This window comes from Plodia interpunctella, chromosome 24 (assembly GCF_027563975.2).
Source record: "Plodia interpunctella isolate USDA-ARS_2022_Savannah chromosome 24, ilPloInte3.2, whole genome shotgun sequence".
NCBI lineage: Eukaryota > Metazoa > Arthropoda > Insecta > Lepidoptera > Pyralidae > Plodia > Plodia interpunctella.
The window spans coordinates 4,515,032-4,532,076 of NC_071317.1; the positions used below are offsets into that span (position 1 = coordinate 4,515,032).

Sequence of the window (17,045 nt, forward strand, 5' to 3'; positions counted from 1 at the left end):
ATCATTAAATGCAATACAGCAATTGTATTTTTCATAACGCAATTTCAAATTCGCTTTAACTTTGCAAAAATGGATATCACACACTGGATATAGTTTAGGTACCTATATATCAGTAATTTACTGTAGTACTACCAATAGTAGTACCGATATCAGTAGTGTCATAGTGAAACATAATTTACCGGAGCCACACAGACATTTTTCTAAGCTGATTCTGGACTTCGGGTCATAATATAATCGTCTCTCTAGAATAAGACGTGATAAAGTGCATGTGGAAGTCAAATTTCTGACATTTCTTGCCTTTGACTTTAACGTTTGGCGAAGCCTCATGACTATGTAAATGGGACACTTTGAATACTGCAAATTTGTGACGCATAGAAATTCCTAAGAATAAAATTACGCAGCATGCGTAGAAAAACCCTTCATTGATCTATGTTCCGAACATACATAAGTGTATTCATTACTCTAACAATAACTTTTTTAATCTCGCTAAATGATCAATAGATAATTCAATACAGACGTAGACACATGCCGTTGTCTGTATGTAGGACGATCACGCTACCGATCACACATAATTTACAAGTTAGATGAGACGAAAAAATACGATCTTTGAAGCGAGTATTTATAGTCAAGTCATCTTATTGCGCTTATTTTATAATTCACATTCAAAAATTATAATAAGCTTCTTATCTGAGTACATAGTACTACGGGAGAGAGATGGCATGATATTTATAGCAAGAACTTATAGCATATATTATATGGAAACGTTTATCGATTAATGTTATAGTTTTTATTTCTAAGGAAAATTATGTTCAAATTTATATTCAATATACATATTATGGTGACAACTAATAAATTATGTACAAAAAGATACCTAGAAACGGTACTTGACGAATCAATTTTTATTCATATAATACTATGATTAAACAAATGTCTTACAAAAATAAAAATTTTGCCACAGCCCAGATTTTAATGTCGTCAGAGTTTTGTTGTATTCAACGTGTGACAAAAATCATGTCCATGCAGTAAACCGTTGAAGAGTTTCTTTTTATGAGCCGATCTTCGCCTGCACTTAATGGAAAGAGATGCGATGAGGAAAATTTCACTATTTATTTAGGACAGGCAGAAATTGGTAAAATTCATCTTGTGAATGAATTATTTTTCAACTTCAAAAATATATGATTACAGATAGACAAACATCGGGACAGGTAAAACTAAATAAAAGCTAGTAAAAAAAAAGATACGACTAAGAAATACAACAATTTTATTTTCATTCAAATTAGTTATTTTTACATGCTGAAATTCTTTAAGAAAATCAAAATTTGATATTAAATTGTAAAAAAAATAATCACATCTAAATTTCTACAAATATCAGACCCACACTATGAATACGGACAATATTTTCACTTGCGTATAATGTACCGAAACAACTGTTCTTTACAGCCATGATTATTCATTGCCTCTTCATTTTTTGTTCAACTTGTGAGGTCTTTATTTATCTGCCGTTATTTTTCTTCTCATTTTTCAGTAATGATTACCTACAGCATTATAATGAAAAGGTGGTCCCGCCTTCTGTCTCTCTTTCACCCTTAGTTGCATTAAGTACTGTAATGTCGCGAAGCCGTAAGAAATAAAACTGAAATTTGAGAATTCGGTCGTGATTTTGACCAGCGACCAGCTTGACGTCAGCTTGAGAATGCTATTATTACAAATACTATGGCAACTATGCCATGGTTTGTCACTTAATCGCTTTGAATGAGTTTCGACCTTTCGCGTTTCGATCGCTCCGACTGCGCAGTCATTACCATCTGACAATTTTCTTAAGGAAGGAATCATTTCCAAAAATCAATCATTCATGAAATTGACATTACCACAGTACAGATTAATGATTGAGTCAGATAGGCCAACTAATTGATGTCTTTGTTAAAATTTGAAATGGTAATGACAGCGCAGACGCAGCGCTCGAAACGCTCCAAGCAACACCCATCCACGGAAGAACAACGTGCGACATATAATATACAAACGAATTATGTTTGTGAATGACTGCAGCTTTGGTTGATTATCAACTTGTGTGTGAAGTGGAGGAGGCAATGGCAAATCACTCCAATGCCAAGAAAGTTGTGTATGTTTCATTCCGCGTAATGACCACGATCCTCAGTCATGACGAATACGACTACGAACTATGAATGTTATTCAAGAATAGCCTACACTGTGTAAATAAATATATCTTGTTCTCATTGAGAACAATCGACGATAGTCCAGTACGATCATCCATCCTAATATCGTACTAATATTATAAATGCAAAAGTTTGCGAGGATGTGTGTTTGTTACTTTTTCACGCAAAATCCACTGGACCGACCGTTATGAAATTTGATATCCGGGTACAATATAACCTGGAATAACACAGGTCACTTTTTATCCCGAAATTCCCACGGGAGCGAACCCCGGTGCAGCTCGTGAATTATAAATAATAAATATACGGTTACTCATTTCAATCATTAAAAATTACGTAATATTATTACGTGTCACTTCAAATGGGCGATTTCATTCAGAAACTTAACCAAATTATCGACGAAGAGTTGAGTATGATGAAATAATCACATCCTGTTTGGTAGCACTTTCTCGTTGCTACGCGCCTGAGCGCGGCCTCATTTGTGCTCCGTTGTTTTGACGTGCGTCGACGGACAACGCAGAATTTGTATTTCGATGTACGTCAATGCAGGTCAGTGTCATAACATATAGTAAACAGTGGCACAACACAACTGTCGCTTATATATAGACTTTGTAGATGAAGTTAGATTTTAGTTAGTTACTACTAACTAAAATGTAATAGTAATGCGGTAGTACTGTAGCGGTAATACTGTAGCGGTAGTACTGTAGCGGTAGTACTGTAGCGGTATAGAAGAGCTGTCTGCGGAAAAATAAAAATAGTTGAATCTACTTTCGATCCTACATATCATAGACACAAAAATTAATACATATTATACAATACTATACTATAAAAGGTACAAGGTAGGTATTACATGTTTTATTAGGTACCCACGGCTTTTTGTTTCATCGCATGTAATGATAAGTTTTTTATATTTATTATATAATATTTATTTAAAATGTTAATGAAACATGTAATGTTGTAGAAACGGTTTTGGGAGTAACGTTCAGATTCAAATTTATCATTCATTCATCAATTTAAAAAGATACAAAAAAGAATAGAAAGAAAAATAAAAAGATAAACACGTTATACCGACATACGAGTATCACAGAATTAATCTGTGTGATTTGTCCCTTTATATTTATTTATTTATATTTATCGAATATCGGATGCACCTATGTCAGGCTAAAATGATAAAGACTAAATCTAGGACTAGCGGAATACAAGTAGACATACTTAAGCAATCAACTGAGACCTAGCATCTGATTTTGACGGATAAAAACTGCACTTGCAACTGCACTTCGGGCTGTAGCCATAACAGCTTTTTATTTTATGTTATAAAATCATAATATTTTACAAAAGATTTACACACAAATGCCATCCTTAAACCACGAAGGTTTGTGTGGACCCTGAAAACATTACTATTCTTTATGATAAATATACTATACATAACGGTTTAGTCGTTTTGAATCTCACTAGTCAACTCAATATTAAACTCTTCCGTTTCTGAGTGACTGACTGACAGACAATGCACAGCCGAAACTACTGGGCGTAGAAAGCTGAAATTTGGTGTGTAGGTTCCTAGGACAGTGTAGGGAGCACTAAGAAGGGATTTCGAGAAATTCCCGCGGGAAATGGATATTTACTCACATACGAAGTTGTTGCCAAAAGCTAGTATTTCTATTAAAAAAGGTAAAAAAATAAGAACCTATATTTCTCTCCACAAAATTTGTTACACAATACTAATCGTCGCGTGTGGTTCCGCCCTAGAGTAGGACCACTCGTATATCGTACGAGGCGACTAAGGGACACACAGCGTATAGGAAACAATAGCATTCCCAAAGAGGGTTGACGTCAGGCAGGCGGCCGGTTGTAAAGTCAGAGTCGAATTTTCAAAATTTTAAGGTTTTTTACGTTAACCTCGGGGATTCGCGGCTTCAGAATTTTGATGTAATTTTTTTTTATTTGAAAGAGAATTTAGTCAAGAGTGTTATTTTAGCTATATTTGGAAAATATATTGTTCAGCAGTTTGGAAATCGTCAGCTCTTTTCTAACAAAGGGAGAAAGCTAACAACTTCTTACATTTGTAATTTAGTTTTTATTATTATTTAAATCTTCTCAAGTTGTATATAAATGACACCTAAATTTATTGTATTTTCTTTAGAAAACCATAGCAGGGGATATATGCGATGTGCATTATCGTCGTAACATCGCATACAACATTAGATATGTGTAAATGACTGAATTTTTCATTTAAATTTATAATTAAACTAACTCCTGACAGCATAATTATATTTTTTTGATTAAAATGTTTACCCATGCAAGCTTTCACCCCCTAATTTGGTCTATTGGGGATTGATTTTCGAAAAGAAAAGCCAATGTCTGAAGGGAGGTTTTTAACTACATGCATACCAAATTTCATCAAAATCGGTCCACCGGTTTATCCGTGAAAGTGGAACAGACTGACAGACTTTCGCATTTATAACATTATATTAGTATGTATTTAAAAATATATAATCTTGTCTTACGTAAATACGTTCTATGAGTCACGTGATCATCGCAATCATAAAAATTAATTGATAAATTTAATAAATAATATTTTATGCAATAAACACAATTGTGATTATTATGTTATGATTTATATATTATACTAAATTTGATAACTCTAAATAGATAATACTCTGTACAAAACTGAAAAGTACATTCATCAACAGAATCGTTATGATATTTAGTTAATACAAGTTTTTTGATTTTACTATTTTTCGTCTTCCTTACATATTATAAAACAAAGTCCTCTACCGCATCTGTCTGTCTGTCTGTTCGCGATAAACTCAAAAACGCACGGATTTTCATGCGGTTAGCTTGATTCCTGAGGAAGGTTTAGGTGTATAGTTTATTATGTTTTTACCCGAGCGAAGCCGGAACAGACTTAAATAAATTAGGAAGTTATCATGTTCAAGGTACAACTTTGTCTCTTATCGAGTATTTTATTTCCATCGCTGATGTCAGATTTACATGTAAAGAAAGTCATTTGACATAAGTTTCATCTATCGCTATCTAGCGGCAAGTAGTTATATATACAGACGTGTGAACGAAATAGTCTATAAGTGTGCAGGCTTCCACAAAATGTTTTACTTCACCAGATGCTTATATGGGAGCCAAATCAATCTCAAATAAAATGACTAGACTAAGAGCGGCCTACTGCGCTAATAAGAAACAGGATCTGGTCCCCGTCTTGCGCAATTCAACAAAGATTTCATAGGAAACAAATGTTAGGGATGCTGTTTCCATCTCGTCCTAGTAGAAGGGACAAATCCAAAAAATGCGGTCTTGATATCGTCAAGGATTATGCGTGCTGAAGATCGCCGACGATATATAGCTGATGAAGAAACCGGGTAAACGATCAAATGAGGAAGCCTCTAAATATATAGCAGACATTATTACCACCAGCTACTAAGTACATAGTCGTGGAGATCATTGAACAATAAAGGCTTTTTATTGATATTAATCATTAAAATGTATAGAACATAGTCGTTGTTCAGCTTTTACGTATCGAATCTCGATTTCAAAGAACGTTTGTATTTTATGGTTCCAAAGAAAAAGAGGTTATTATTTTGTTATAATTTTTGATACATTAAGAAATCATCACTTACACTTATCTCCCCGATAGTCCCGACAAACTGCATAAATGCATCGACGCATCCCTCTTAGCAACGACCACTGTACCGTGAAACGAAGCGCATATAAACGCTACATGTGCTCTAGATTTATACACAGTGCCTATAGTCAACGTTGTGGCAACGGCGTCAAAATGGTACCACACTACCTCCTGATATTGACATTGGCTGTAGCTGTAAGCGCCCGGACAGCAACGACAAACCAAAAAAATGTTGACGACGGCAGAAGTTCAGATGACACAGTTCTCGGAGACCTCAAAATCGCATATGAAACTTATAAGGATTGTAGTGGCGATGACATGACTCATTGCTTGAAAAGGAAATTAGCGAAAACACTTACGAGAATAGCTAAAAATAATGATGAGCTATCATTACTAAGTGGGGTCACAATAGTTAAAGATAAAGATGTCAAAGAAGAGAAGGTGGTAAATGAAGCTGTGCCAAGGAGTTTAGATGAGAGCTCATTGGACAACCTCATTATGGATAAGATAATTGGATACATGAGGACTCATACTGTTCAGGTAATAGATGTCACTTTTAAATAAATTGCAAAGCATAATTTGGAAATTAAGTGGATTGATTCTGTTGGTGGATATGGTTTTATTGACAATGTGACTGTAGCTATTATCATCATCTTTTTAAGTTTAAATGATATCTACTATTATAATTACCTACCTTCTTAAGACGATCAGATTTTTCAAATCCAGTTTTGATGCTACTGATGATTTTAAAAATCTAGCTAAGAAACAAAAACAAACTATATTATCTTCTTCATCGTTCTTTTTTCTTGACAGTCTGTAAACTAATACTGATGTTAGATTTCTTCAGTCGACTGCAGTTAACTAAACATAACTACTGACATTTAAGAGCTAACGACCGGATGCATGAGTTTGTGTCGAAGATTGAAAACCATATTTAGTCTTGTCAATTGGCTACTTGACCGGGTAGAAAACATAATGTATATAGGTATTTAAATAACCAAATATAATAATTAAATGTAACTTGTATTGATCAGTTTAATTTATTACGAGATTTACTATTTTATCCGTCTCATTAATTATTTTAGGAATCCTTTTTAACTCCAAAATCCATGACGACATAATAGCTAGCTACAAGCTCATTATTGACAAAAAAAATCGTTTTTGACATTAGAAAAAAAATAATATACTTGTACCAGCTACTTCCCCTGCGCACATTGTAAAAGTCAATCTAAGGAAAAGTGATATTGAGACTCTTTTCAAAGGCAATCGGCAATCTGTTACTATTGTTTTAGACTTTTAATTCTATCAATAAAACGAATTCTGGCTAAACGTATTCTTCGAGATTCGCGACTCTCGCTTCTGTCTAACCCTTAATGGGTTAAGTCGTGTTACTACACTTTATGTACGATATCAATAAATTGATATCTTCTTAATAATGTTTTATTGAAACAGGCAAACCTGTTCTTGAAGTAAACTACAAAAAATTCTTATAACGATATTGAGTCATTAATAAAATATTCTTCTAATCTATTTTGGGAGCACAAAACGATGTGACGAAACAGTATGTGATAGTATTTTCATTTCTTAGACTGGCGTGTCCTTGACATAGAATTTCTGAAGGTCAAAGAAAGAACATTAGTCAAACCGCTATAGAAATCACGTGGAACGACCGCCATTAATTTAACAATATAATATTCCTATCACACGTATACAAGTGATGTTCTGAGCCTATGGCTCTATAATGACTTACCAAAAGAGGTATCAAATTACTTACTATGAAATGTTATGTGAGTGTTATATCGATTGCTGTAACAATACAAATTGATTTGACTTTTTATGATGACTGTATAATAATAGGCTGTATTTTTATAGGAGATTAATCAATAGTAATTATAGCTTATAGTTTTCAGGCTTGCTGGATTTAGCTGGCCGCATTACCCGTGGTATTATATTCTGGGCTGATTATGTCTGTAGAGGTCAAATATTCTAATTTTACCTAGCCTATGATGTTGTTAATTGTGTCAGTTGAATGATAATAATACTTGTAACTAGAGTCATTGACAAAATCATTCTTCTAATCTTTATAATCACAACAAATGTATATTATGTATTATATAGTATGAGGAGCTTAATTTACACAAACTCTAACTGCAATAGTGGCGATTAAGCGACTAACATAATGATCAGAAACTGTATGGGTGACCAACAATCTATTATCTTTTGCTTCTCCATAATGAATAATATACACAAACCATTAATTTTGATAGTATTTGCAGTCGTTAAAATCCATCAAACAGCATTGAACTCACGTGATATATCATGCTCTTTGTTCACAAGAAAGACCCATGCCCGAACAGTGGAGACTTTAAAATGGCTGATAATGATTAAATAATTTACTACAAACCACAAGTAGGTTAGGATGTAGGTAATCATTTTTTGAGAATATCTTTCAGAATATATAGGTTACGTTTTATCTCTTGCCTTTTATCACGAAGTAGTAAACGTTATCCATCAATTAAACACAAACAAAAACTTTTTTTCGTCCTCAAATTGAGGGTAATCCCGGACGTAGAATGAAATTAAACCTAGCTACAATAACACCATGTGATACAAAATTTCTAGCACTAGATTTCAAAGCTATCTGTAGCTGTACAACCAGTATGTACAAAAGAGATAAACAGCCTGATGCCATGTTGTTTCACAGGAAAGCGTTGACTTACCTATTCGGACGCGACGGCCTACTCTGTGTACTTTCTACCGGACATATCCAACGACGCATCGTCCCATTTTTGCACGCGTTTCCTTCATTCACTGGAATAGATTACACGCGTTTGATTTTTAAATTTTTATACTGTGCCACGTTAAAGCCTATCGGTATCGACTCCTTTTTCTATGCATTGTTAGGTTCAAAATCAAAATCAAATCAAATGATTCAGAAATTAGGCCTTCACAGGCACTTTTTCACGTCATATTCTAATTTAAATGATGTTTACCAAAGCTACAAACTACTTTTACGTTGCTTAGTAGGTTTTAGATTTAAATTTTACTATCTTTGTTATCATCTATAATTTTAACATGGTCAATAACCCCTCTCTAATTAATGGGATAGGACTGAAAGTTTATTTCCCTATTTGAATAGTGGAGTGATGGTAGGTAGGTGTTATTGAGTTAAATAAAGACTTGCGAAAATGAAATTATAAAATTGTATGAATATTCTATTTGAAAAACATTTTATTTAAAAAACCGAGTTAAATTTAATTAAATTTAATTTCCTATAACTTCATTTAAAAAGTATTTATAATTTTGAGCGTACAGTTTAATAATAATAATATTAACACTAGCATAACCCGACTCATCTCGACAATGCTACACGGCTAACATTTTCAGTTCATAATTTGCTAAACCGCAATGTTCGTCACGTATTTCTCATACAGTTATTCCTAATTATATCGCCAGTTTTTCCAATAAAAAAACAATAAATCATAATTTGTGGCGATCACGAAATGCATTTAAAAATCGCATACCACACGTCGACGCACCGTGACCACTTTCTAGTTGCATCTTGGCAATTAAATTCATCTTCACTTTTTTTACAAGACACAGTCTATTAAACAGTTTTCTTAGTCCAGCCTACTTAACTGTATGGTTTCTTCTAATTAGAGCAGTGGTTATGCGTGACAAAATGCATTTCTTGTTTTAAATGCACTAGTATCTCATGAATTTAATTTACTATTAAAAAATGCGCTTTCTTTTCGTTTTTTATATTAGTCACCAATACTTGTTCCACTATTTATTGGAATGAATTCTAAACTTTACAGCTTTTTAACACATATCAGAGTTAAGATTCCAGCCGTTTTTTGTCTCGCCAGTTCATTACACATTTCCTTCCTTTAATGTATGTACTAACTAGCATTGTTTCCCAAATTACAGGTCAAATTCCCAGGGTCAGACCTCCAAAGCGAAACGGAGGAAGGCCGTGGAAGAAGGAAGAAGCTCGCCCCACTTCTGGTCATCCCGATTCTGATCGCTGGTATGCTGGTGCCTTTGGCCTTTGGTGCATTGGCGCTGCTCGCTGGCAAGGCTCTTATCGTGTCCAAACTGGCGTTGGTGCTCGCTGGTATCATTGGGCTGAAGAAACTGCTGTCAAACAGCGGCGGTGGAGAATCACACGAGGTCGTGGTGTCGACTGGGGCTCATGGCGGTTCAGGGTGGAGCAGGTAATATCTCGTCATCATACTGTCTTGTTGAATACGGTTGCTTGGTGGCGCCACATGAAAAGAAAAAACACACATTTCCCCAGAATGTGTTTACTGTGTAAGCAACAATTGTGGCTCATTCGAAATTTATATATGTACTACGCTGAAAGACAAAATGAACAAAATCATATTTTTACAAAATAACAACAAAGATTTTCGATATACTATTACAATTGAATACTTACTAATTTATTTTGAGGAGTATTTTCCACAGTTAGGCCTATTGTCTAGGCCCTTTTTGCTTGAGGAGTCTGCACTGCTCTTTAATCGAGCATGCGAGCATGAGCGAGCTGCTTCATGTTGAGCGTACATGAAGTGCATTATTTAAAAATTACTTGGACATTACAAATTAATTTAGTTTTAGATCCAAAATAAGTCTGTTAAGCTAATCTGCCAATTTGTATGAAAGATAAAACATTCGTCATTTTTTTAATGATGATTTTTAAAATTGACGAATAATACAGCGGACATAATTCTGTGATTACATTGACGTAACTTGTTTCCTGACAAGTTGATCATAATTGCCTCAAAAATTATGTATAAATCGTTTAATGTCAAAGTGTGAAAATATCAGAATCGAGCTACTGTCATCGACGTCCAAATAAAACTAATAAATTATTAACAGTCTCAACCTTGACGTTGGAAAAATAATCGCTTTGGCGAACGATGGAGCCATGACACATAAAAAGAAAGTGGCTTGAATTTAGCATCGTCTTTCTGCCACATTGGTTAAAGTCCTGTGGGAATATGATTGCCACTCCAGAGTCCTTATACCCAATTGGACATCGGTTCTGTTACGAGTATGATTACGAGAATAATGTCATCATCCGCTTACCTTTACCTCACTTTATGTTTGGTCGACACAACATATCATCACATTGCAATATGATATGTGTTTTGATAGATAAATATATTAGGACAAATCACACAGATTCAGCTAGCCCCAAAGTAAGATCTACACTTGTGTTATGGAATACTAACTCAACGCTACTGTATTTTATAACAAATACATGTATAGATAAACATGCAAGATCCGGGCCAATCAGAAAAATATCATTTGACCATCATGACCCGTAGATCGAACCCGGGACTAGAGGCAAGCACTTTACAACTGGGCCACCGAGGTCGTCAATTAATTAAATTAGTAAATTACTACACTTCAAAAATCTTGGAATAGTTTTGTTCGTTTCTTTTTTTATAGCCTGTATTTTGTGTCCCACTGCTGGGCAAAGGACATAATAATATTAAAAATAATATTTCCAGGTCGCTCGAGAAGGCGCAGGATATGGCGTACAAAGCGTACACCCAATAATCAACATAAGCCCACCGAATTATTGCGAATAAGGAACATCAGTGTTTCATTCAATTATTTAATATAGGTACTGTACGTATAAATTTGTTGTCAATATACGATACAAAATGTACCATGTGAATGAGATTCCAGTAACCACAAGCGAATTTAAAATTTGAAAATTGAGTATGACAGATTCCAGGTTTGAAATTTGTATTCCAAATTTTAATTGAAAAAAAAAATATGCTTGATGGTCAGTATTATAATTTGATTGGATGGTTGACATTTTAATTTCAGAACGGGATTAAACTCCCCATAGATTGCGACATAATGGCTTGATTTTTGGACTAAGATTATGCAATTGATGATATAAAGTTAGATATTTACCTATTTCCTAGGATTTTGGAAGTACCTCAATGCTCTCACTAAAGAAATGGAAACTTAAATTATTTAAATTATCACTAATTTATTGACGAGACCAACAGTATAATAATGTATGTAATATTTATGTACAATTTATAAGACTTTGGAGTTTTGCTTTAATATATAAATTTGATATAGATATTTAAATTATATTTATATTATCTACTATGTATACTTATGTATAATATTTATTTTATGTATCTATCACATTGGTATATATGTATAATGTGTATAAATGAGCTTATATTAAAAAAACATATTTTATCTATAACCAAGAACACAAAGATGCTAATTTAATTAATCAATCATATTATTCAATTTAATATATATTAATGAAATAATAAGTACTTAATACATAATCGTATTATGCCAACATATTATATATTTAATACATTTAAGTATATTTATTTATATTATGCAGATTATACAAGTATTTATATATGTGTGTGCATAGTATGTTGTATATATTTTTATTTAAGATATTTATGTACATAATGTAAATAAATATGGCATTTATTATATATACCTAAAGTATCACGAGTATTAAAATAACCAAATATTATTATTAATTCATTATATAATGTTTATTTTGAAGACTAAGTAACTAAAGCTGATCTCATATTTATTGTCTCTTCTTAAATTTAATATAACGCGGTGCTCATAAAATACGATGTAAATATAATCCATAGCATTTTATTTACTTTACTTAGGTATTTATGTATGTCCTTAATTTATTTTTATATCATACGAGTCAATAAAATAACTTATAACCGAATGTAATTAAACTGTTGGTTACTGAAGTGATGTTTCTTTTATTTCCTTTTCCTAGAGGAGCCTTTAGATAGACTAGATACTTTATTATGAGACTAAATGTTGCCCAGGGCTTCGCTCCCGTGGGAATTTTGAGATTAAATATAGCCTACAGCAATCTTGACTAATGTACCTTTCTAATGGTGAAAGAATTTTTGAAATCGGTTCGGTAGTTTCGGAGATTACTCGCCTCAAACATACAAACTCACGAATGCTTACCTCTTTATAATAATAGTATAGATAAAACTATATCTAGTTTTATTTTGATTTAATTGATCAAACGTTAAGTAAATCTCTACAATAATGATAAATAAATATGTATGGACACATACAAACAGATTGAGTTGGAAAAATACTATATATGAGTCAGATTGTTATATACAAACTCATAGGGCACGAGTAGGAACCTGAGACCTTTCGATCCACAGGCCATCGTCTTAACCATTACACCACCACCGCTTCGATTTAAAAACCTAGTTTAACATAGGAACCTAAAATGAATCGCATTCATACTAAAAATTAATTCGATGGCACGAATTTGCGATGCAGGTCAGTTTACATCGCAATATGAGATGCTGGTAAGCCCACAGGTGGGCTACAAGCCTGTTTGGTTGCTTAGAGTCGTATAAAAAAGTTACTTATATCCATCTAGTGGTATAGCCAGATAATGAAGGAATAAATAGAAGAACGGCAGTAGTTAAAATAATTAACAGGATAAAAATTAAAAAAATATATATGATAAATATATTTTGTCACTATTATTTACTATTCGGTCTATCAATGTACATGATAGAATTTGCAAGCATTCGGGATAACGCTCAGACGAGAGAGAGTGTAAATGACAAATAAAAAAAATGGAAAACGTATTTAGCGGATATTCTTATTAAAATTCTGCAAACTTTCCTATGTATACGCATGTATCAATATTCAATTATTCATATTGAATATCAAAATTATTTATGAATTATCAATATGAATTGACGTCAAGTTTTAATATTCAATGTACAGATAGCTTTCACCGTGATGCAAATAATCGCGTAACAGTTTTTTTTAGGGCAAGTATATAGAACACATCGTCTTTAATAATCATAAAATTACATTAAATTTAGGAAATTATTATCAGCAATGGTTCTTCCAAAATCAATAAGTACTTAGTTTTGTATAGCTTTTTCAAAATATACTAGCGGCCCATCCCGGCTTCGCTCGGGTAAAAATATCATAAATCATACACCTAAACCTTCTTCAGGAACCACACTATCTATTGGTGAAAACCACCTGAAAATCCGTGCAGTATTTTTTGAGTTTATCGCGAACGGACAAACAGACAGACCGACTCGGCAGAGAACTTTGTTTTATAATATGTAAGGATTGTAAAAATGTGCCAGTGGAGGTCTAGAGCCGCATTTTCAAAATGCAAGTGTTTATTTTTAGGCGTACTCTTGACGTCTGGCGCCACGAGAGGAGAGGTCGACTTTTAGCTACTTTTTATATCTCCACTGCCGGGGAACTGGTTTGCCACATAGATAGACAGGTAGATTAAGAGGATCAGGGCCCATTTAACGGATTATAACAGAGGAGCTTGACCACATATCCCGTGACCGACCATACATTTCTTACAATTTCATCATTAATGCTTTCAGAATTGCTCATGTGCGAAAGGAAGTGTTGTTGCCAAAAACGCGATCAAATCTAATCTGTTCCTGGCGGTACCACTACCGTATACACTTGTAACTTAACCCATTCATTAACTTTTTATTGACCGACTTAAGGATTTAATGAAAACGTATCAATTACAGCATTCGTTTGTTCGATTTTGCTCTATATTCTTGATAGTCGTATCTATAAGCATATCAAATTTTTGTATCGCTGTGTAGATCTCATGCAAAGGCTGGTAAGTGTGTATTGAGAAGCAAGCTTTGCTTAGCACAGACACCTGTCTCTCACAATCTTAAATTGATTCTACACGAAAGCATATATTAATTTTTTCTTATACATTGTGGTATTTGTGGTATAAATCCATCATCACACCAATATCGGAGATTCTCATATTTTGGAGCGAAACGTGTCGCGTGCCATAGGCTATATTTTATCTCAAAATTCCTACGGGAGCGAAGACCCGGGCAACATATAAGTATTTAATATTTTTCTTCAATATTCATTTGAATACTATCTCAAGACACTTGACAACCACACAAACTATAGTGTTTCCATCAAAAGCTGTCCACAATAATAACGAAGAGTTATTATTGTATCCCGTTTCACTGTTATATTCGCTTTCGCTAGCTTTATAAAGACTAAAGCACATAGGCGAGACATATTCATATATATAGAGATATTGTACCTAATAGTAGAATACAATAAAACAACTTATTTCTTAGATAAATTAAAAAACCCCCGACTTTCAATATTCACTCCGCTACAACTTATGAACTGCTCGACCGATTTTGATCATACATATCTAAGAACCACCGCATAAAAATCAGCTATGAAATAAAATAAAAAACACATCCAAATCGATTTACCCGTTGATAAACTACGGTGCCACGTACATAGACAGACACACTTAGCGGTCAAACTTATAACACCCCTCTTTTTGCGTTGGGGGTTAAAAGAGACAAATAATTGTGTGGCAAAAAAATTAAAAGTAATATTTGGCCTATTCTTATACTTATGCCCGCAACTCCGCTCACGTTTATTTCCCCTAATAACTTAGTATTATCGATATCTCAGGACTTAAGCAACGCATCGCGACGTGGTTACGATACCAGATTTTAAGTTAGTCCTTCCGGCCGTTACACAATTGTAAGACCGCATCAAATTTCACCTAGATGTTTTTGCGTTATGCGCGAACAAACATACAGACAGCGAAAGATTTAAAAAAAATTGTTTTGGCTTCTATTAGTCCCATAAAATCCCCCCACAGACATAACCCACTTACAGTATGTTTAGACTACCGAAGATACGCAAAAAAGAAAACCATTTCTCATAAATATTTAGGAAGGTCGATAAGTCCAGTAATTGAGATCGGTACTTGTGTGCTCTTAGGCCGAAACTTAAAGTTCCAAAGGGAGCAAGACCTCTAACTTAAAACCCGGCGCAGGTAAACGTGGCATGTCACGGAGAAAAGCTAGTCAAATAATATTTTTTTAGTATGAAACACGCTTAATATCGAAGTGTCAATGGCCACTCTCACTATAATATTGAAAGCGTGTACTGAAGATAAAGTTGCGATAATATGCATTTTCTTGGTGTTGTTATAGAATTTTGTACTGTGTTGACTAAGACAAATTTATCATAAGATGCTTCGTTGGTCGATCCTACTCCATAAGGATATGCTCCTCATTAATATATACATACACGTGTATTATTAACATCGGAACAGACACGACGTGAAAAATGTCAAATCTTTTTTAAATTACAACAGGAAACAGGTAAAATTTAATAAATACATAATAATGAACACCCAATGACCCACACTAAGCTCGTATTGTTGGCCCGATGAACACAAACACATAACCGGGCAAAACACACTCAGCTCCGTAACATAAATATAAATTTGACCGTACATAGAATCGAACCCGGGACCACCAAGATAGAGGGAGGGCGCGGTAAACCACTACGTTACGTCGTCTATCATCTTATATTTAACTTGTCCTAAATTTTAATACTGACAAACTACATAGATAAAATTAAATAACAGTTTGTAAAAAAGAAACAATCAATTGATATTGACCTAAATGAATGATGTAACGGAAGACGCTCTGGTATTTTTAAAAAAAGAAAAGAAAATTGTAACAAATCGAGCACTGGAACTTTATAAAAAATTGAGGTTACATCACGAGTGGTACTCGTGGTAATTTCTTTTTAAAAGAAAGCGCATTATAGTTTGGGAGCTTACGGTCTTATAAATATAAACCTTTAGTTTTTGAATTGAAAGTCATATCTAATCTTAATTTTTAATTCGTTAATTTCATTCTACGCAATGTGTTATATTTATTTAGTCAAAAAATGTAAGTACAACTATTATATATAAATGTCTATATAACAATTTGTCTAAGAAATACTTATATCTACGTAATTTGAATTGTTATTAGTTTCAATAAAAACAAACGTGAAATTGATGGCAAGAAGTAACGTCTACAATTACTAAGCATATAATTATATGCTAAGGTACATAATATAAAGTTGATTAGGAGGAACTTTCAATGCGCGAGTTTGACTGGTACATTACCGGTATTTTTCGTCTTGTTTAAATTTGCAACTGGATTTTATATACGCAGACTTGTATTATTTTTCTAAAACACAGCTCAGTGAACGAACAACTCTTACACTATGCCCTTAGACTATACCGAGAAACGCGTAAGCTAGTTACGTCCAGTGACATGGTAGATCATATAATGACGGTGCTCAACTATGTTATAAATTATACACATCTTATTATGATATAGAAATTTCACTTT

The 17,045-nt window shown here is 33.6% G+C and overlaps 1 protein-coding gene across 1 annotated transcript; it reads left to right on the forward strand.

The window, feature by feature from the left end:
- Positions 1 to 5,899: 5,899 nt before the first annotated feature.
- Positions 5,900 to 12,575, forward strand: Osi8 (Osiris 8). The gene is made up of 3 exons (XM_053763839.2): positions 5,900 to 6,345; positions 9,736 to 10,022; positions 11,325 to 12,575. The coding sequence occupies exons 1-3, from the start codon at positions 5,902 to 5,904 to the stop codon at positions 11,371 to 11,373; spliced, it is 780 nt and encodes a 259-aa protein (XP_053619814.2). The 5' UTR covers positions 5,900 to 5,901; the 3' UTR covers positions 11,374 to 12,575.
- The last annotated feature ends 4,470 nt before the right edge of the window (positions 12,576 to 17,045 follow it).

Coding starts and splice junctions, on each gene's coding strand:
- Osi8 (XM_053763839.2), top strand. CDS start 5,902: ATGTGCTCTAGATTTATACACAGTGCCTATAGTCAACGTTGTGGCAAC. Junction 6,346..9,735: donor TGAGGACTCATACTGTTCAG/GTAATAGATGTC, acceptor CCCAAATTACAG/GTCAAATTCCCAGGGTCAGA. Junction 10,023..11,324: donor GGCGGTTCAGGGTGGAGCAG/GTAATATCTCGT, acceptor TAATATTTCCAG/GTCGCTCGAGAAGGCGCAGG.